This window comes from Callorhinus ursinus, unplaced genomic scaffold (assembly GCF_003265705.2).
Source record: "Callorhinus ursinus isolate GAN/ISIS: 27379988/994484 unplaced genomic scaffold, GSC_fseal_2.0 scaffold62, whole genome shotgun sequence".
Lineage (NCBI taxonomy): Eukaryota > Metazoa > Chordata > Mammalia > Carnivora > Otariidae > Callorhinus > Callorhinus ursinus.
This window is the reverse complement of record NW_027397124.1, coordinates 5905901-5928167: the sequence shown is the minus strand read 5'-3', so window position 1 is coordinate 5928167 and position 22267 is coordinate 5905901. Positions and strand designations below refer to the sequence as shown.

General features: G+C 37.1%; 1 protein-coding gene across 11 annotated transcripts in view; it reads right to left on the bottom strand.

Moving 5' to 3' along the window:
• The window catches only part of ZNF438 (zinc finger protein 438), a 179011-nt gene that overhangs the window by 12831 nt on the left and 143913 nt on the right, over positions 1-22267 (bottom strand). For 10 of the 11 annotated variants that reach the window (XM_073885445.1, XM_025885835.2, XM_073885441.1 and 7 more), the window contains one exon: positions 15062-15129. Coding sequence is in view for 10 of the 11 variants with exons in the window: in XM_025885835.2 (XP_025741620.1) it covers positions 15062-15098 (37 nt within the window). In the remaining variant the exon portion in view is untranslated. Of the gene's footprint in view, positions 1-15061; positions 15130-16306; positions 16326-22267 lie in introns of those variants that run through there. The other variant, XM_025885839.2, reaches the window with a different exon arrangement.

The following is a 22267-nucleotide window of genomic DNA, read 5'->3' as shown; positions in this document are numbered from 1 at the left end:
AGAGGATAGGGACAGGTCAACTGCAATTTTGAAAGCACTTTCTTGAAGATTTCAGTGTTTTGGTGATGGAATCATTAAGAAAAAAGTTAAAAATAGCTTAAGAAAAGATGGAAAGAAAAGGTGGGCGCCGTAAGAGGAGCACCTAAAATTGAATAAATTAGACATGTAAATGTATCAGGAAGCAAGAGGAAACAAGCATTCTTTATGGAAGAATTTAAAAGCCAATTACCTAAAATGTTAATGGCAATAAAAGGAAAACTAATACAACAGGGTTTGTTAAGTTCAAGTATCTAATTATTCTTTTTGGACCGCATAATTCATGTCCCAAATGAAAAGAAAATGTAAAAAGCTTTATCATTTTAAAATACATTTTAATAATCCTCCATTTCAATGAATTTCTCCTTCATTTTAATTATCAGTCCTTATTTCTGGGAGGAGTTTTTGATTTCAAGCGCTTCTGATGAAAAGCAGTTGAGAACTATATGAAATCTTTTAATTTTTAATACATTGAGAAAGATAAAGTTATTAATCTTTTTGGCCAAAAAAACTGTAACATGCACAAGATTTTATTCATTATTACAAAACAGTCAATTTTGTATCTTCAGTGGGTAGCATGAAAATGTAACTAAAAGCTTATGATCTATGGGGGACACAAAGCAAGACGAACAGAAACTTTTGAAATCTCCCATTTTTCTTATTTTTTCTTTTTTTAAGAATTTATTTATTTGACAGAGAGAGAGAGAGTGAGAGAGCACAAGCAGGGGAACAGCAGAGGGAGAGGGAGAAGCAGATTCCCGCTGGGCAGGGAGCCCGATGGCAGGGCTTGATCCCAGAACCCTGGGATCATGACCTGAGCCGAAGGCAGTCGCTTAACTGACCGAGCCACCCAGGCACCCTATCTCCCATTCTTCTTCTTATTGTTAACATTAACTGGAATTATTAAGATTCAGTTGGGTCACATAGTTGAAAATCAGAAGACCTTGATAACAACTTCTTCCAGGTAAAGACAGTTGATGTCCTACCCTTCCTAGCAAACATCTGTGCACACTTTCCAGGAGATTCCGGCATTTTCTGAGTCAGTTGGTTTTTCAACACAATGGATGGGCAAGGAAACATCTGCAGAAGAGCTTTTAAGCCACACGGATATCTCATGGCAAGAACTCTTCCACCAACAAATTAAAAACGGGCCCCTTCTTTTTAATCTTATATTTTAATATCAGTTGGAATGGTTAAGTACCTGGGATGAGTAACAAGATGACAGTTGGTGAAGAAAACCTTTTCCTTAGTGGGATAAACAGAAAGATACGGTTTCAACATGAGAATGTGCAGTCAGTTGGAACAATTAAACCAGGACACATGCAGAAGGCTCTGGCCTTTGGTCAAAATACCATGATTATGAAACCAAAGCAGAAAAGATCACAGTATGGTTAAAAGCAAGGGACTGGAATCACAAAGATAGTTTTATACTGTGATTTCAAGGGTAGATTTACTTTATAGAATGGGCATTTTTAAGGAGCATGCAAACTGTAACCGTTCCACTGCTTTATAGTGCAGTTTTACAGATGTTTTGTTTTCACTTCTGATTTATCTTCAACTCGCAGTGATTTATAACCCTTTTTGCTGCAAGTTTTTCTCTACCTCAGCTTTTATGTCAAATAGTTCATGATTTGTAAGTGCAAATGCACAGGACTGTGTATTCCTTTGTCATGTGGATTATTATTCCCTAAAACTCCTGTTTGGTAAGTCTTGACTGTTAATTATTTCTTAGTGAAGACACACCTTGATTAATATAGAGAGACCACCTAGAATATGGACACACTGAAAAAAATAGAGAAAGACAATAAGGCAGCAGGTGCCCACTGGTACTGAGGTAACTGCATGAGCGGTGGTTACCTTTGTGAAACGGACCAGATTGGTTGTGTAGGAGTTAACTGGCAAATACAGACTCTGAGATGCAGCTGAGGGAATCAGATGTTGACCTGAGCTACTACAGAGAGCAAACTCATCAGAGCCAGAAAGCTGTGGAACCACTCAGGGATCTTTTCCTTGTGAATTCTGCCCGGCTTCTCCTCCATCAACACCTTTATTGTTATTTGGACGGCAATGACAAAGTCTGGTTGAAGGAACATGTACTCTCATCTACACGTTAGAAACATGGCAGAGTTAGCTCTCCATCTTCCCTGAAGAGATGCAGTGAATTATGCAGTCCACCTGTATTCCCTTTTTCTCAAGGCTCTGCACATTTATATGTGTGTGTACATAGGTAGATAACCCCTGATTCTGGAACTGGCCTAATGGCTGACCATCCGTGGACTCTGACAGCATATGCTGGGTTCACCCCACTGCTCTCTCTCTACAGCACCTACCCTACCTGGTCCCACACTGTGCTCTCCACTCCCACTGCTTGCTGCCTAGTGCTGAGAAATCCAACTACTGTGAACACTGGAGAACATGACAAATTTAAAGTTCCCAGTGTCGAACTGCAGACCTATTCCACAATCTGTCTTAGGGAAGAGACTCCCTTCAATTCCTCACTGGGGCTAGCTCAGGTTTCTCCCATTGCTTTTCTGAAGCACTCCCTCTCTCCCCTGCCCCCACCTTATCCCCGTGTCTCTCTCTCTCTCTCTTGCCAATGATTTTTGGCATTGACTTTGCAATGGATGAAATGTTTGTGTTCCCCCAAAATTCGTATGTTGAAATCCGAATGCCCCAGCATAATGGTATTAAAAGGTGGAGCCACTGGAAGATAATTAGGTCATGAGGGTAGAACCCTTATGAACAGGATTAATGTCTTCATAAAAGAGATCCTACAGAACTCTCTTGCCTTCTTTCTGCCACGTGAGAATACAATGAAAAGATTGTCTGCAACCCAGAAGAGGGCTCTGAAGGGGAGCAGAATACATGACACCACATATGCTATTCTGGCATGTGGATTATTTTGAGTGAAGGCAATCAAGACCCAGAAGACTCAAGAAAAACTTTTAGCTCTTCCTAACCACCTAAAAGAATTTTGCTAGGCGGCCTGGCTCAGAGAGAGGGCTATTACCAAAGATAACTTTTATCTGAATAACCTATCTGTATGACAGGACAAACATCTCATTACCAAACATCTGCTCTTCTTAACATCCTATGAATTACCCTCCTCCTCTTTGGAGCCCAAGGCCTCTATCCCATTCCTTAGCTCAGGATGGCCTATAAATCTCAATTGCCCAACTTGTCTTTGGGTCACACTGTTTTTGTGGGGCCTCCATTCAGACATAATTAAATTTGTTTTTCTCTTGTCCTATGTTAATTTTATTATTAGGTCAGCCAAAGAACCAAAAAGGGTAGAGGAAAAATTTTTCCTCCACGACAGTGGTCCCCAGAATCTGACCATGCTGGCACCCTGATCTTGTACTTTCAGCCTCCAGAATTGTGAGATATAGATTTCTCTTGTTTATAAGCCACTTATTCTATGGTACTTTGCTATAGCAGCCTGGAGAGACTAAGACCTTGTGGACAAAGAGAAGTCATCAAGTAGAAACTCATTTACTGTTCCTTCTTTCTATTTCTAAATTCTTATATGTAATTAAACAACACAAATAAATTTACCTATTCTGGGGTGAGGGGAAAGGAGAGAGAAGTACTGTTACTCTAAACATACAATTCACCTACCTCAAGTCCTAAGACATTAAAATATGAAAAAAATGTGCATTTTAGAATAAGGAAATAGGAGTATTTCCAACCCTGTTCTGAACCCCACGCTTCTCTCCAGGCCCCTTGTGATGCCTCAGGGATCCTCTACCATTGGTGAGCTCCCAGTGTTCCCTGACCATCCCATCTAGAAGTACCTGCTCAGCCCCATGAGATCACCTGCTGTTTCTTCCTCTACTCTAACTGTCCTTCATTATAACAATACTATATTATGTCTCCTCCTGCTAGAATATAAGCTCCAAGCAAGCAGGAGCTTATTTTGTTCACTGCCAAGACCTCGGTCCCCAGATCAGTATCTGGCACACAGCCATTGCACAATATGTTATTCACCAAATGAGTGAACTATTAACTCTCAACTGTACTGTCTTGCTTTCTCCTTTGCTTTTGCCGAACACAAAAATATAAAATCCAAAACCCCAATAAAGAGTATTTGGGCTCTCTCTATCTTCTCTTCAAGCTACTGCCCTATCTCCTTTCTTTTCTTCATGAGAAAATTTAATAGTAGTTAGTGTACATGGTCCCTGTCTCTACTCATCAACTTCTATTCATCCCTCAGTCCCCTATCCCCTTAAATTCCATTGTGTAGGGGCACCTGGGTGGCTCAGTCATTAAGCGTCTGCCTTCAGCTCAGGTCATGATCCCAGGGTCCTGGGATCGAGCCCCATATCGGTCTCCTTGCTCAGCGGGGAGCATGCTTCTCCCTCTCCCACTCCCCCTGCTTATGTTCCTGCTCTCGCTATCTCTCTCTCTGTCAAATAAATAAAATCTTTAAAAAAAAAAAATTCCATTGTGTAGTACTAACATGTCCTTCTGTCAGGAGTCAGATTAGGTGCTTAATCGATTGTATCTCACTTAATCCTCCATCAACTCTCAATATTAACATCTCTAGTCTACAGACACAGAAAATGAGTATTTCTTGTAGGGGCACAAGGCTGGTAAGTGAGAGTTCGATTTGAACCCAGGTCTGTCCGGCACCAAAACTGTTACATTCCAACACACTGAACTTATTACTAAGGTGTTTTGTAATTTATCTATTCGCCTGTCAGTCTCCTCTGGTGGCTGGTGAGTGCCACATAATAGGAATCCATAGCGTCGTTGCTGGAGAGACAGTTAATACACAGAGTGATTCCCTTCAGTCCTGGCCACTCTTGCCTGCGTGGCCTTCTTTTGCAAAGCTTCTGGAGAGCAAATTAGGCTCACACCAAAATGTAATTTTTTTAAAGCAACAATTACACAACAAGTACTGACTTAAAGTAGTTTTTTATGATATGCAAAAATGAAGAAAAAAATCATTACAAAGGTCTTTTATAATTTTAGAGATAATATAGGTTTTCTAATCCTGTACCACCTGCCTTTGAAATGGAAGTCATTGAAGAACATTGGGACTGAATAAAAATGTCTAAAAATGCTGAATTTCTGAATTCCTCATGTGGCAAGTCCTGCCCCTTTAATAAACTTGATCAAACATCAGTGCTGTGCCTATAGTTTGGATCTGTGGGATTCTCCTTTTTTGGTGGGGCAGGGGGAGAGGGAGTTCCTCAGGGAAAAGCAAATTACAACACACATAAGAAGGAGGGCAGAGGTCTGGCTTTGGTTCTTCCTTTTGCTACTGGAATGGGTCTGAGCAAGATAATAATCCTTAATGGCCTTTAGTTGCTTCCTTTAACGAGAAAGGATTACACTGGATCATCGCTTCTCAAAGTGTGGTCTGCCAACCCTGGGAAGGTCCCCAACACTGTCTTCTCATACTAATAACAAGATGCCATTTGCCTTTTCCAATGCATTGACCTTTGCATCTGTTGCACTGATGGGACAAAAGGGAGCACTGGGTCAAACTGCTCTGGCGCCTTAGCCTGAATTTAGGCAATGAGAGCAAACTGTCTGCACGGCCATATTGTTCACCAACACAATCTCTCAGCACTACAACACAGAGTTTAGACTCATAGAACCTTCTGCTGCATGCCGAAGGATGACTTGAGGAAAAGCACTTGTGCCCCTGAGTTGTGAAGCTGAACTAGCGGCTTTCGTCATGGAACACCACTTCTACTTGAAACTACATCTGACAGACACATGCTGAAAGAGCATGGTCGAACTTAGGTATCTGGCAGACATCTTCTAAAAGTGAACTAACAGAGCTTGTCACTACAAGAAAAAACATCTGACGGTAACTGTTGGCAGTGATAAAAATCATCCTTAAAAGCAGCAGAATTTTGGAAAACATGAATCCATCACTGGGAGCTTGAAGCTTCCCAGTACTCAATGATTTTTGAGATGAGACTGGTGGTTACATTAACAAAGAGGATCTTTCAAATATTGAATAAAATTATGTATAGAAGATCTGCAAACTCAATGAGCTTTTCTCCCCCCTCAAATAACCAATACCTGATGTTACATGGATGGGTAAAAGACTCACTCAAGTGTAAGACAGACCAAAAGGTAGCAGAATACAAGAAGCACCATGACGTGGTTTCAAATTTCTCATCACAACTAAAGTTTAAGAAGTGACCTGACTCATTTAAAGTCAGTCATAGTTATGGGACACATTTTGGTGTTGTATCAAAGACAAAGAGGCACAATTATCTGAAAAGGCTATTAATATACGCCCTCTGTTTCCAGCTACTGTAAAGCTGGATCTTCTACAAACACCTCAACGTAAATGACATATCACAATATACTGAATGTAAGACTGGATATGAGACTCCGACATTTTTAATGAAGCCAGACTTGTAACATATTGGCAAAAAACAAAAGTCAATGCCAATCTTCTCACTAATTGTTTCTAATTACATAAAATAGGTTACTTATATTAAGCTGTAATGAGCTTGTTTTTGTTATTTTAAAATGAATTCACATATATATATATTTTTTCAGTTTATAATCTCAAATATGATAAATACCAATGGATATAATGGACATAAACAAACGTTCTTTAGAGTCCTCAAATTTTTAGGAGTATAAAAGGGATCCTGAAACTAAAAAGTTTGAGAACTGCTCAACTAGATGAAATTTAATGTCCCAGCTCTTTTGAGGTTCTATGATTTTTTTGTTGGGTGTGTGACTGAGAACAGAAGATAAAATCTGGAAATGTCTTGCTTTTGGTTGATAAGTTTTTGTTTCCTTCACTGTTGTTTCCTGTGAGACTATAATATGGCAGATCCATAGGACAGAGTTTTGAAAATGAAGCACTTAAAGGTAATTTATTCTAATAAAAATATCAATTATAATTAAAACTTCAGTAGTTGGAAATGTTACAATGAAGATTAAGTAATAAAATGCTTGACAAAAATCTATAAAGGTGAAATGCTTCAGAAATTTATTTTACTTAGTTTGAATTTATATTCATGGAATATCTCATAAATTATATTTAAACTAATGACATTTGTATTTTCCTCCAGTTTTAAGAAATGTCATCACAAGATTCTTTTGGTAGTACATAATCTTTTAAAACACAGAGCACTGTTTTTAAAGAACTTGTAACAAATGCATTCAAAATCATTTTAAATTATTTTATCAAAACAAAACTCATACGTTTTTCTTTCTAGTATGAGTTGGATGTTGGAATTTCTGTAAGTATCTTTACAATTTTGATGCCAACTAATTTACCGATGGGACAGTATGTTTATTCCATTAAAGCATTATAAGACTTAGGCATTTCTGTTCTTATTAGTATTAGACTTTTACAAACATGAAACGCCTAGCCTACATTTCTGGCTTGCAAAGCATCCTAAATACCTCTGTCAAACTTCTTTGCTTTTATCCCAGCTCAACTCATCATACCAACCATCTGCATAAATAAAGATGTAAGCATCTGCTATATGGCAAATGGTCTCAGGGGCAGATGTTTCCATCCTTGTGTTCATGTCACTGGGGCTGGATACATTATTTGAACAGATGTACACAATCTGAAAGTGTTGTGTCCCTCAGTGAAATGTCTCCAACTGCTTTCTATCAAAGAACATAAATGCTATTTGCACCTGCATTTATGTTAATAATATAAAGGCTGCGGGGGTTCTGACAAAGTGGAATGTGATGCTATGAAATATATTTGCATGGTTAATTGGAGCTTCTGAGAGACTCTGGTGCCAAATGGCCACACTGACATTGATACATGCCCAAGCAGACTATATGATTAGTAGCCTGCTTTTTAAGCAGGGAAAATACGGCTATTTCATACAACAAAAATACTCATAAATCTGAATTTACTAATATGAATATTCTAAACCCTGGCATTATATCTCAAAATAGGAAGATAACTTTGAGTATAAGGTCTACGTGATAAGCTTTAGGCCACCCAGGTCATTTCCATTTTATTCTATGAGAAAACTTCTATAGGTACGTGTGTGTTTTCCATTTGTACTTCTGTCAACAGCGTAATATACTAATAATCCATATAGTGGTATTTTGCTGAGGTTATTGCACTGGAAAGTTCCAATTTCCAACATTAAGTAAGTTAACCAAAACCAGCTTGAAAATGTCAATTTGTACTTGTTCTACGACATAAAATGGTACCAAAAGTCCAAGAACAGCATTTACACCACTAGTTAAGATCAAAATGTTTCCATATGAATGTCACATATTTGGAAACATAATATTTTGGTAATACATAGGGAATGTCCCCTCCCCCCCATAATGAGGTCACAAAGCCATGTTAAGCACTAAACACAAAGCATCAGATTGTAGTGCTTGCTACTCCTTGCTACTGTGCATTAAATGTGAGAGCTGAAGAGCTAAAGAATTTGCGTTAATAGTTGTATTCACAGCTTTATTGAGCTAAAAACTTGTGGTTCTCTTTCAAATAATATATTTATTACTTTATTTTTATTTTTTTTTTAAAGATGTTATTTGAGAGAGAGAGCGTACGAGAGCATAAGTGGTGGGGAGGGACAGAGGGAGAGGGAGAAACAGACTCCCCACTGAGCAGGCAGTCCGACTTGACTCAGGGCTGGATCCCAGGACCCTGAGATCATGACCTGAGCTGAAGGCAGACACTTAACTGATTGAGCTACCCAGGAGCCCTATATTTATTACTTTATTAACTTGACATTGATAATATCAACTTTGCACAAAATTATTATATCTGAGTTAAATGTTACCCAAAGTAAGTTATTCTGCAAATTATTCTGAAATTTACATTGTGCTTTAAAAGAATTTAAAAGACTTTACATTATTTGTTTCAGAGGTACAGATCTGAGATTCAACAGTCTTGCACAATTCACAGTGCTCACCATAGCACATACCCTCCCCAATGTCTATCACCTAGCTCTGAAACAAATAATGCAATATATGTTAAGAAAAAAAAAAAAGAAGAAGATAGCAGGAGGGGAAGAATGAAGTGGGGGAAATCGGAGGGGGAGATGAACCATCAGAGATGATGGACTCTGAGAAACAAACTGAGGGTTCTAGAGGGGAGGGGCGTGGGGGGATTGGTTAGCCTGGCGATGGGTATTAAAGAGGGCACGTTCTGCGTGGAGCACTGGGTGTTATATGAAAACAATGAATCATGGAACACTACATCAAAAACTAATGATGTAAGGTATGGTGATTAACGTAACAATAAAAAATAAAAAAAATAAAAGACTTTACAAGGTACATTTGTATACAGTTGATCCTCATTATTTCCAGATTCTATAGGTACAAATTTGCCAAATTTCTTTGCAGTCCCCAAATCCATACTGGTGACACTTGCACGGTCATCTGTGGACACGCACAAGCAAACACCTGAGTCATTCCATATGCACATTCTCAGCAGTGGCCAATGCTCTGCCTTCTTTCAGCTCTTCTATTACAAACAAGTGTCATTTTTGTGCTCTATTAATGTCACATTTTTCTTATTTTTTTTTCCTTTTTGGTTGGTGATTTCACTGTCTAAAGTAGCCCTCAAGCATAGTGCTGCTGTGCTGTCCAGTGTTCCTAAGTGTGATAAGACACTGATGTGCCTTGTAGAAAAAATACATGTGTTAGATAAGCTTTGTTTAGGCATGAGTGATCATGTTGTGTCTGTGAGTTCAGGGTTAACGACTCCACATAAAGCTAAGTTCTGTACTGATAATTGATGAAAACGTTGTGTTGTGACCAGAGGCTCACAGGAACCTAATGCTATGGAGCAACGGTTCAGTATTAGCTACAACCTCATAGAATGTGACTCTTGTGAATGATGAGAATCAACTGTATCTTATCTCATCTGGCTGTTCCAGAGCAAGAATTACTATTCCCAGTTGAGAGATGAAGGGACTGAGGTTCACTGATTTGGCCAAGATCACAGAGCCTAAAAAGAAGGGTGGAAGGGTCAACAGAGCTCAACTCTTCAGCTCTTAGTTCAGTATTCTTTTCCCAGACTGAGGGGGAAGGAAGGGGGGAGAACAGGAGAGAAGGGGGAGGAGAAGAAGAGAAAATAGGACAGAAGCTTAAGAAGCAGCTTTAATACCATGGTGGAAAGAGTCAAACTGTAGTTAGATAATAAGATAATAAACCATTTTTTGGTTAAGTCCTCAGAGAAGGTAAACTGTTCTGACAGGTAGTACATCTTTATTGAAACTGAGCCGAAATAGTAGAGCTTCATTTGGGTTTCCTTTTTCCCCCTGTGCTCCTTGCTCATGGCCTCTCCAAAGGCAGTAAGTATTTGTTAAGTGAACACGCAGACTTGGGAACTCCACCTTGGTGTTTCGTCAAGGACAGATGAAAATGTTTTCACAGCATCTAAATCATATGATTTTTTTTGAAGTTTGAGTTTAAAGCATTTTCAACAAAATTTAATGTATATATGAGAAGCCACTACATGCCAAAGTGCTTGAAAGCCTGCCAGAGACAAAAAAAAATTCATCAAGAAGTTTAAAAAGAACCTGATACTAGGAGCCTACAATAAGAACATTTTGCTAAACTTAAAAAAAAAAAAAATGAATATTCACTACTTTGCCCAAGTGTTCCCTGAGTTCTAATATGTTATATTCACAAATACCAAAATGTTTATGTCTGGATGTATACTATATAAAAATATAATATAAATAAATATAAAAAATACATACTATATATGTATTTTTTAATCCAACAGCACCCTTTATTTTTTTAATTTAATTTTATTATGTTATGTTAGTCACTATACAATATATCATTAGTTTTTGATGTAGTGATCCATGATTCATTGTTTTCGTATAACACCCAGTGCTCCATGCAGTATTTTTAAGTCTTTATATTTTTAGGCCGTACCATAATTATTTTAAAAGTATTTTATTCAATCAGAAAAAATCCAGGGTTTTTTTTGTTTTGTTTTTCTGATCGAAATCTGAATTCACATGATACACAGTACCAGCCATGACTGCAGAGTTAAACACTGTACAGGTTTTGGAAATGAGTTGGGGTTGACGGTGCATATTTAGCTAATTACAGTGGTTCCAAAGAGGGTCATTAAGACCCTCTTGGCACAAAGCATCTGCTATGTTCTCACGCCCATTTATTTTACTCTCATTGACTAAATATAGCACTCACAATTTGAAAACTACCTTTGAACAATGCAAATGTTATGACAGAGCTGAGAAGAATGTTAGAAGACCCGTGCAGGAAGACCTTCCTACTTGCGGCACACTTGCCTCGTCAATGGCAAAACTGAACTGTGAAGTTGGCAAAGGACGAAAAATTTCGAACAACTCCAGTAAAACAGACCCTCCCTCAGCTCAGATGAAAACTCTTTCCTGTCCAATGAACAGTAGGACTTGTTTTAATCAACTACGTGGAGACTGACAATTCATCCTGCCCTCTCCAAGGTGCAAACTTTGACCCTTCATTGGCATCACCACAGTGAACTTTCTAGCACATGGAAAACATAAACTGTCCCCGTCAGAGAACCATTTGGCAGAGCTGCTCATTTGTGTGTTTCCTTATCTGGCAAGTAAGTAAATTTATGTGCATTTTTAATCATTGTGGTGGTCTATCCTTCAACAAATTTAAAGTAGAAGTTACAACAACTTAGTTGGCCTTATCCTGTTGTTACGCCTTTTTTTTTTTTTTTCCAAAAACATGGTTTATTACTTGCTACAATTTGCTATTTCCCAACACAAAATACCTGTCCTTATATTTCTATTATCTTATTATTTGAAAATATTAAACAAAAAAACAAAGTTTTGGGAAAACCATAAATCCTACCCCCAAATCCTGAATGCATGAGAAGATAGAAAATTGTAATGAAGTAAGTCTAATGAACTTCTGGAGATTCTATAAGTAATACTTTCACACAGAAAGGAATAATGATGACACTAAATTATACTGGAAAGCCTTTAATATACTACAAATTATCATTAGAGTGATACTACGATATTAAATCTCTTTATCCAAAATTAGAAAACATTTAAATAGAAGGCACTAGAATTTCTAATTAGTTTCCGCCAGTTCTTTCCCAGCATTAAGCCCATATCCCTTAATCCCTAAATTCCACTTGGTTGTCTTCTACACATGTGTTAATGTCCTGAACAAATGTCATCTCTGGTGTGTTTCCCCCCCAAAATGTCAGCCTCAAAACTTCTGGCCTAACCAACTGTCCCTTCATCCAGGTTCACAAAGGATGTCACACTCACTTCCCATACAGCATTTGTCATGCATTCTTCTAGTTAATTACATACATGTCTGCTCTTCTAATAGGATTTTGTGTTTTGTAAAAGCACAGGCTGTGTCTGATTTACCTTTGGATCTGACTGGTTAACTATTATATTGGTGATCATTAAATCTGCTTCCACCATGGTAATTTTATTAGGAGATACTATGTGATACACTGGATTTTCTTAAGCTCCACAACTCTGCTGGTAATATCCTACCTGAATTTCATACATTAATATGTATAATATATATGCATGTGTGTTTACAAGTCTGAAGTTTTTAAGTATCATAATTTATGGATAGCCATCAATGATGTGTTAAATAAATTACTCAGAATTTAATTAACAAATGGCATGTGCCCAGCACACTTCTCATGTCACATAACTGATTATATTTGATGACATAAATATAACTTATTATGTTTGATCTAAGAAGAAAAAGGGGAATGATCTAAAAACAGAACTAGAAATATTCTTTATAGATTTACAGTGTGACACAGAGGACACAGTTTGAGTTTGGGATTTTGACATCTGGGTTCAAATCTTGGCTCAGTCACTTCCCTGACTGGTGATCTTGGTAAAAGTAACCAATCTCCCTGAACCTTTCAAATAAAGATTGTATCTAATTTATAGTGAGGACTAAAGAAAACAAAGAATGTAAAGTTGTGGGCAGAGTGACTACCACCCTGGAGGCATGTGATTAATTGAGCTCTTTTAGTTATTTTATCTTTTTCTCTGTTAAGTTCTGGGTTTGGGGCTCAAGCATCTCTGGTCCCAGAAAAGACAGACAAAGTATTTACTAGAGCTACTGAACTCCTAGCTAGGCTTGACGGCATCTTATTTTCTGGCCAAGCCCATGGAGATAACTAAGCTTATGCAACAGCTCGAGAGGTAGATGAGAAAACAAAACAAAATGAGGCTTGATGAGAAACAAAGGAGGCAGGAAGTGTGAGAGGTGATATGAATGACTTCCCCTTAGCCAGAAACCAAGCAGCTCACTGCTTCATTACACAGATTTACAACCTTTTTGAGATAGAGAAGAATATCTAGTAATCTTGGCTTTACTAATGGGGAAACCGAGGCTTACGAGCAAAAGAAGTAGTCTGAAGTTCCACGGCTGGCGGCAGAAGATGTGGCAAAGGAGGTCAGCTTCCCTGACATTCAGTCTCGTGCTCGTCCTTCTAAGCAGTCACACCTCTAGCTCAGATGAACAAGGTGATACCAGCTAGGACACTAAGTTTCCAACCCCTTGATCAGCTACCTATTACTGCAGAAATCTTCCAAAGGATATACACCAGAAAACACTCACAGGAAATGCACACTTTTAATTTCTAGTTAGGGTTGCTCTCCACTCTCTCATCCCACGCCCTTTCTTGCCCTCATGCTCAGGGCTGGATCTCCTGTGAGTCTCAAGGACTCTTACTCTCCCTTTGGCCAAATGTCTGGACCAGAAGTAAGCCTGAGGTCCGTTCTGTATTTACTTCCCTTGGGTCCCCGTGGATCATGCTGGGCCTTTTAAGGCCAGTAGGCACCTGAAGCAGGAAGCACCCACGTTCATCTCATTACATCAGCCTCCTCAGATATTAATAACAGCCATTAACCATTAACAGTATAGCCACTATCATCTTATAGTGCCCAGTATATAAGTAGGAATATGCTGGCTGATTTACATGTATTATATCCTTTCATCTCCACATGACCTATAGGGTAGTAAAGATTTATAGCTGAGAAAGCAGAGTCAAGTGATGTGCCTAAGATATGCAATTCAGTGGTAGGGCTGTCAGACCTGGACCCCATGCTCTTAACAGTGATGATGTTGCCTTTCCTTTTAGTAGAGAGATCAAAGAGTGTTTGGGTTCTTTATAGCAAATTCCCTCCATTCACTAAAAGTTATGTCTTCCGTGAAGGAAGCCCAATTTTGCATCATTAAAGACATTATTTTTCTCACATACATATCAAAATTTCTCTTCTGTGTAGAAAAGACTATGTAGGGGCAGGTGAAAGACTTGAATTCTTCCTAAAGGTTAGAGTTTGCCCTTGAAGGAAATTTAATTACTCTTTATTTAGAAAAGACTCTATCTCCACCTATAAACTGCTATAAACCTCTAGGAGTTCCTGTTAAAAAAAAAACCATGATTTTTGGGGTGCCTGGGTGGCTCAGTCGTTAAGCGTCTGCCTTCGGCTCAGGTCATGATCCCAGGGTCCTGGGATCGAGCCCCGCGTTGGGATCCCTGCTCGGCTGGAAGCCTGCTTCTCCCTCTCCCACTCCCCCTGCTTGTTTTCTTTATAAATCATGTGGGGCTGGGGAATGGTTTTTCCTGTTTCTTTTTAAATGACTATGGGAAGAAAAAAGTCAAAGCAATGTATTAGTGAATAACCCCTCTCTCTACATCTGTGTTGTGTGTGTGTGCATGTGTGTAAGAATATATACACACGTATACAGTCTTCTCACTAAAACACATCATTTCGCTTCACCAAAACCAATACTCGGTAATTGCAGTTGACATCTATTGGTGCCAACTAAATGCCGACTAACGGGCTGGGTTCTGTGAGCTTTGTGTGGGATGAGATGGCCCTACTCTCGAGGAGTTCCCAGTTAAAGATACACGTCCTTCTATACACTTCAGTAATTTACCAAAGGAAATCAACTTTCCAACATAATTAGGATTTTCTTCTTAATTCCAGGAAATAAATTACCTCTGGTCGGGGGACAGTGGCACTGAATGTGTCCATTTCCACTATCTATAACACACGCATTACTATTTTCCTCAGCATGGTTATCTTACCTTGATCTTTTGGTGGTACTGATAAGGAATTCTGCATTATGATGTACTGGACTTGAATCGCAACTTCCCTAAAAATAACCAAGCACAAATAATAATTAGAAAACAATTCAGATGCTTTGTTAATACATACGAACAATGTACATTATAAGCTCTTTAAAAATTTTTCCTATTTATAATTATCTGAGTAATAAGAAATGGACTGTGCTATTAAGAAACTAATTATTTTACTTCCTTCTCTTTTGTATACAGACAGGGTTGTATGGAGTGTACTGGTGTGGGCTTGGAGGCAGAAGCAATGACACAGTGAGAGAGGAACTGTATCTGCATCTCTGCCCGCAGTGGCAAAAAAAAAAAAAAGGGGGAGGCAAAATTAAGATTCCCTAAAAATGCCCTGGCAGATAATTATGTTTCATATACTCTATTTAAGAGAAAATAACCTAAATGTTTCACAATATACGTAAAGGTAGCATAATTGCAGTGTACTCATTTGATGAAATATAATTCAGTCATTAAGATACAATTATGAAGACTATGTAGCAAGCTGGAAAATTCACTGAATAAACATGGTAAATGACATACACCCTAGAATTACAACTATATAAAAAACAAAGGCATAGCAAAATGCATGACAGGAAATATGGTAAGATGTGTACTGGCAATGTGTTTGTTGAGGTACTTCTGGGGTTTCTGCCTCCTATTTAGCTATTTTCCAAACTGTCTATAATATAATGTACATTCAAAACATTTGAATACAAAAATAAGGCAGTTAAAGACCTTGAAAAAAATATAGGTAAATATTTTATAAGCCGTCAAACACAGAAGTGTTTCAAGCATGACATCAAAGACAGAAGCCATCAAGGTAAAGACAGACGGATCTTTCTATTTAGAATTTTAAATGTTTTTAAATAGAAAATTAGCCAAAATTAAAAAGCAGGACTTCTGCTATAGCCAAGATTGAGTAACAGAGACCAGATTTGTCCTCCTGCCTGAAACAAGCCAAAATATAGACAAAACATGTGAAACAGTATTTCAAAACATTGGACATCAGATCGAAAGACTGTTCCCTCGGGAGACAGGAAACAAATGAGAAGAGCCATATGACAATGTTGAAGGAAGGGAGAACTCTGGTGGAGATTCCTAGAGTAATGGAGAAAAGAGAGCTGTAGAAAGAGAAAGAGCAAAGAAGAGGATCTCCATTGGGTATTTGCATATGTACTGATCAGCACAGGCAAGTAAAGAAACTACCTGAGGTCAGGGGAAGATCCAAGCTTCTCAACACTCACAGAGGGGCAGGGATATCACCTCTTCCTACCAGTCAGACTGAAGAAACTCCTAATTCACAGGACATCGAGTAGAGGACACAGAAGGGTCTTGCCTTAGTAGAGGAAATAATCAAACCCTACACCAAGCCATTTCTCTGGTTTCATAGAACAAATTGTAAAGCGAGACTGAAAGGGAACAAACTATTTCCAAGTGTCTTAACTGTACATTTAGAACAGACCTACAAAAATATCCATCACCCAACAAAGTAAAATTCATATCTGACATGTAATTAAAAATTATCAAGCATACAAAGAAGCAGGAAAACACGAGCCATAATGCAGAAAATAATCAAAACTGACCCTGAACTGACACACGTTAAAATTAGCAGTCAAGAATGCTACATTCTAACTGTAATTAAGTAAGGACTGTATTTCATATGTTTCATAAAAAGTTAAATACAGATAGGAAAGATATAAAAAAGACCTATGTAAAATTTCCAGAGATGAAATCTGTAATATATAAAATGAAAATACACTAGATGGGATTAACAGCATATTACCCATGCCAAAAGAAAATGTTAGCAAACTTGAAGACATAGTAACTAGAGATTTTCCAAAAGGAAACTCAGGAAGAAGAGAGAAAAAAGAAGGAAGGAAGGAAGGAAGGAAGGAAGGAGAGAGAGAGAGAGAGAGAGAGAGAGGGAGATGAAAGAAAGAAAGAAAGAAAGAAAGAAAGAAAGAAAGAAAGAAAGAAAGAAAAAGAAAGAAAGAAAAAAGAGAGAGAAAGAAAGGGGGGACGGAGGGAGGGAGGAAGAGAGAAAGAAGAAGAAAAGAAAGGAAGGAATGATTACTGAGCTATAGGACAACTTCAAGTAGCCTAATATATTAGTAATTGGAGAGGAGAAAAATGGAAGGACAAAAAAAAATCATTTTAGAAATAATGTCAGAAATTGTTCCAAATTTGAGTAAAGTTATAAACACACAGACCCCAAAAGCTCAAAATTACCTGAAGCATAAAAAACACTGAAAACTACACCAAAGCATATCATGACCAAATTGTTCAAAACTAGTGAAAAAAATTTTTTTAAAGGCATTCCAAAGATACATTACATATAGAGGATTTCTTGTTGGAAACAATGCAAGTGAGAAGACAGTGGAGCAGCATCTTTAAAATACTGAAATAAAAAACCTGTAATCTAGAAATCTATGTTCAGAGATAGTATATTTAAAAAAATAAAGGAGAAATGAAGATATTTTATAAATACAAAGCTGAAAAAATAATTACTAGTTCACTCACACTATAAAAATGCTGAACAATGTCTTTTAGGCAGAAGGAATGCTAGGTTAGAATATGGATCTACACATAGGAAGGAAAATTATAGAAATGGGAACTGTACAGTAAGCATACAAGGCTTTTTTTCTTAATATTTAAGTGTCCTAAAAATATGACTATTTAAATAAGAATAATTAAGAATGAAAAGTGGGGTTTATAACATGTAAACATGATATATGATAACAATAGGACAAAAGTTGAGAGGGGACTAATATAAGTATACAATTGTGAAGTTCTTATATTATCAGTGAAGTGGTATAATATGACTGCAAGGTAGATTATGATAAGTCAAACATGTCTATTACACATCTCAAAGCAACAACTAAAATCACAAAACAAAGAAGTTTAGTGAAAAGCCAACAATTTAAAAATGGAATCATAAAAACACGTGGTTTTCAAGGGAAAATAGAAGAACAGAATAAAACAGATGGGACAAATAGAAATAAGATAGCAAGATGATAGATTAAAACCTAATCATATCAATAATCATATTAAATATAAATGATCTAAATATCCCAATAAAAGAATAAAGTTTGGATAAAAATGCAAGACCCAACTATATGTTGCCTATAAGAAAGGCACTTTAAATATGGAGATACAAATAGGTTATAAGTAAAAGAATGGAAAAAGAGTTAGCACCAGACAAAAGAAAGGTAGATTAGCTATATTAGTATCAGAAAAAGTAGATTATAGAGCAATGAATATTACCAGGCATAAAGAAGGTCATTTCATAATTATAAAAGGTCAATGCATCAAAAAGATATAATAATCCCAAATAGTTATGTTCCAAATAATTGAGCTTCAAAATACATAAAGCAAGAACTAACAGAACTGCAAGGAAAAAATAGACAATAATTTATAACCATACTCAATAAGAGAAAATCACTAAAGATATTAGAGGGCAACTTGACCCAATTGACATTTATAAAACATCCCACCCAACACTACAGAATATACATTGTTTTCAAGTGCACATGAAATATTTATCAAGAAAGACCATATTCTGGGCCATAGAAAAAGTCTCAATACACTTAAGAGGATTCAAGTCATATAACGTATGTTCTCTGACCACAGTGGAATTAAAGTAGAAACCATAAAAACACAAATATTACCTGGAAAATCTCCAAATACTTGTTAATTAAATCACACACTTATAAAATAACCTATGAGTTCAAAGAAGAAAGCAAAATGAAAATTACGAAGTTTTTTGAACTGAATGAAATGCAAACACAACACATCAAAAAGCAGTACACAGAGGGAAATTTAGAGTAAGCATCTCTTTTAGAAAGTAGGCCTCAAGTCAATGACCTCAGTTTCTACCTTAAAAACCAGAAAAAGCAAATTTAAACCAAAGTAAGTGGAAGAAAAGAAGAGATTGGAGAGTATAAGTGAAATGAACAGAAAAACAGATAAAAATAAATTAAATCAAAAGCAGATTCTTCAAGAATATCAATATATTTGATAAACCTTTAGCTTAATCAAAAGAAAGAAGACACAAATGACCAGTATCAGCAATGAGAGAGGTGACCTCACTATAGACACTACCGCTATTAAAAAAATAGGGATCATTTACAAACAACATTTTGGCAGTAAATTTGATAAGTTAAATTAAATGAACAATTTTCCTGAAAGACACAAACTACCAAAGCTCACTCAAGAAGTCTCTATATTTTCAAAGAAACTGAATTTCTAGTTAAAAATTTTCCCTCAAAGAAAATTCCAGTCTGCAATGGTTGGTTCCGTGAAATTTACTGAATATTTAAAGAAGAAACAATACCAGTTATGCACAAATTCTTCTAGAAAATTGAAAAGGAGGAGGAAATTCTAATAATCTAATTCTATGAGGCCAATATTAAAGAGATATTATACAGATATTATACAATATTAAAACCAGACAAAAAGCCACTAAAAGGAAAGAAACCTCCAGACCAACATCCTTCATAACATAAATGCAAAAATTACAAACAAAATTTTAGACCAAAGACACTACAAAAAGAGAAAATTACAGGCCAATATCCCTGACGAACACAGACGCAATAATCCTCAACAAAATACTAGCAAACTGAATTCAACAATATATTAAAAAGATTATTTACCATGATCACATAAGATGTATTCTAGGGATGCGAGGGTGGCTCAATATTTGCAAGTCAATCAATATGATACTTTACATTAACAAGAGAAAGAATAAAAACCACATTATCATCTCAATAGATGCAGAAAAAGCATTTGACAAAATACCACATCCATTCCTGATAAAAACCCTCAACAAAGTGGATTAGAAGGAACATAACTCAACATAATAAAGGCCATATTTGAAAAACCCACAGCTAGCATCATATTCAATGGGGAAAAACTAAGAGCTTTCCCCCCAAGATCAGAAGCAAGACAAGGATGTCCACTCTCACCACTTTTATTCAACATAATATTGGACATGCTAGCTGCAGCTATTAGATAAGAAAAAGAAATAGCAGGCATCCAAACTGGTAAGGAAGAAGTAAAACTTTCACTATTTGCAGATGACATGATACTATATATAGAAAACCCCAAAGACTCCACAAAAAAAAAAAAAAGAAGACTCCACTATTAGAACTGATAAATGGATTCAGTAAAGTCACAGGAAACAAAATTAATATACAGAAATCTGTTGCATTTCTGTACATTAATAATGAAGTAGCAGAAGAAGAAATTAAGAAAACAATCCATTTACAATTGCACCAAAAAGAACAGGATACCTAGGAATAAATTTAACCAAGGAGTTGAAAGACCTATACTCTGAAAACTATAAAACACTGATGAAAAGATATTAAAGTCAACACAAGCAAATGAGAAGTTATTCCATGCTCATGTACTAGAAGAATATTACTAAAATGTCCATAGTACCCAAAGCAATCACAGATTCAATGTAATCCGTATCAAAATAGCAACAGCATTTTGTCACAGAATTAGAAAAAATAATACTAAAATTTGTATGGAATGACAAAAGACCCCAAATAGCCAAAGCAATCTTGAGAAAGAAGCACAATGCTGAAGGTATCAGAATTCCAGATTTCAAACTATACTCCAAAATTACGGTAATCAAAACAATATGGCAGTGGCACAAAAATAGACACACAGATCAACAGAACAGAATAGAGAGCCCAGAAATAAACCTATGATTATATGGTCAATTAATCTATGCCAGAGGAGGCAAGAATATACAATGGGAAAAGACCTTTTTCAATAAATAATGTTGGGAAAACTGGACCACTACATGCAACTGGGTCACTTTCTTACACCATACAAAAAAATTACCTCAAAATGGATTAAAGAACTAAACATGAAACCATAACACTCCTAGAAGAAAACATAGGTAGTAATTTCTTTGGTATCAGCCTTAGCAACATTTTTTCCCTCAGGCAAGGGAAACAAAAGCAAAAATAAACTATTGGGACTACATCGAAATTTTGCTTTTTGCATAGCAAAAGAAACCAACAGAACAAGGCAACTTACTTACTGGGAGATATTTGGAGTGGAGACTCTTTGGGGGGTATTTTTACAATATGCTGAGGCTTAAAGTTCCACATTCCTTTTGATTCAGACCTTCCTTCCGCTTCAGAAAGTATTCATTATCATACTATACTATGGCCTGGTAGAACCAAAAGACAACCGACAGAATGGGAGAAAATATTTGCAAATGACATATCAGATAAAGGGCTAGTATCCAAAATCTATAAAGAACTTATCAAACTCAACACCCAAAGAATAAATAATCCAATCAAGAAATGGGCAGAAGACATGAACAGACATCTTTCCAAAGAAGACATCCAAATGGCCAACAGGCACATGAAAAAGTGCTCAACATCGCTCGGCATCAGGGAAATCCAAATCAAAACCTCAATGAGATACCACCTCACACCTGTCAGAATGGCTAAAATTAACAAGTCAGGGAACGACAGATGTTGGCGGGGATGTGGAGAAAGGGGAACCCTCCTACACTGTTGGTGGGAATGCAAGCTGGTGCAACCCCTCTGGAAAACAGTATGGAGGTTCCTCAAACAGTTGAAATTAGAGCTACCATTCGATCCAGCAATTGCACTACTGGGTATTTACCCCAAAGATACAAATGTAGGGACCCGAAGGGGTACGTGCACCCCAATGTTTATAGCAGCAATGTCCACAATAGCCAAACTGTGGAAAGAGCCAAGATGTCCATCGACAGATGAATGGATAAAGAAGATGTGGTATATATACACAATGGAATATTATGCAGCCATCAAAAGGAATGAGATCTTGCCATTTGCAACGATGTGGATGGAACCGGAGGGTGTTATGCTGAGTGAAATAAGTCAATCAGAGAAAGACATGTATCATATGACCTCACTGATATGAGAATTTCTTAATCTCAGGAACAAACTGAAAGTTGCTGGAGTGGTTGGGGGTGGGAGGGATGGGGTGGCTGGGTGATGGACATTGGGGAAGATATGTGCCACGGTGAGCGCTGTGAATTGTGCAAGACTGTCGAATCACAGATCTGTACTTCTGAAACAAATAACGCAACATATTTTAAGAAAAAAGAAAAAGAAGAAGATAGCAGGAGAGGAAGAATGAAGGGGAGTAAGTCAGAGGGGG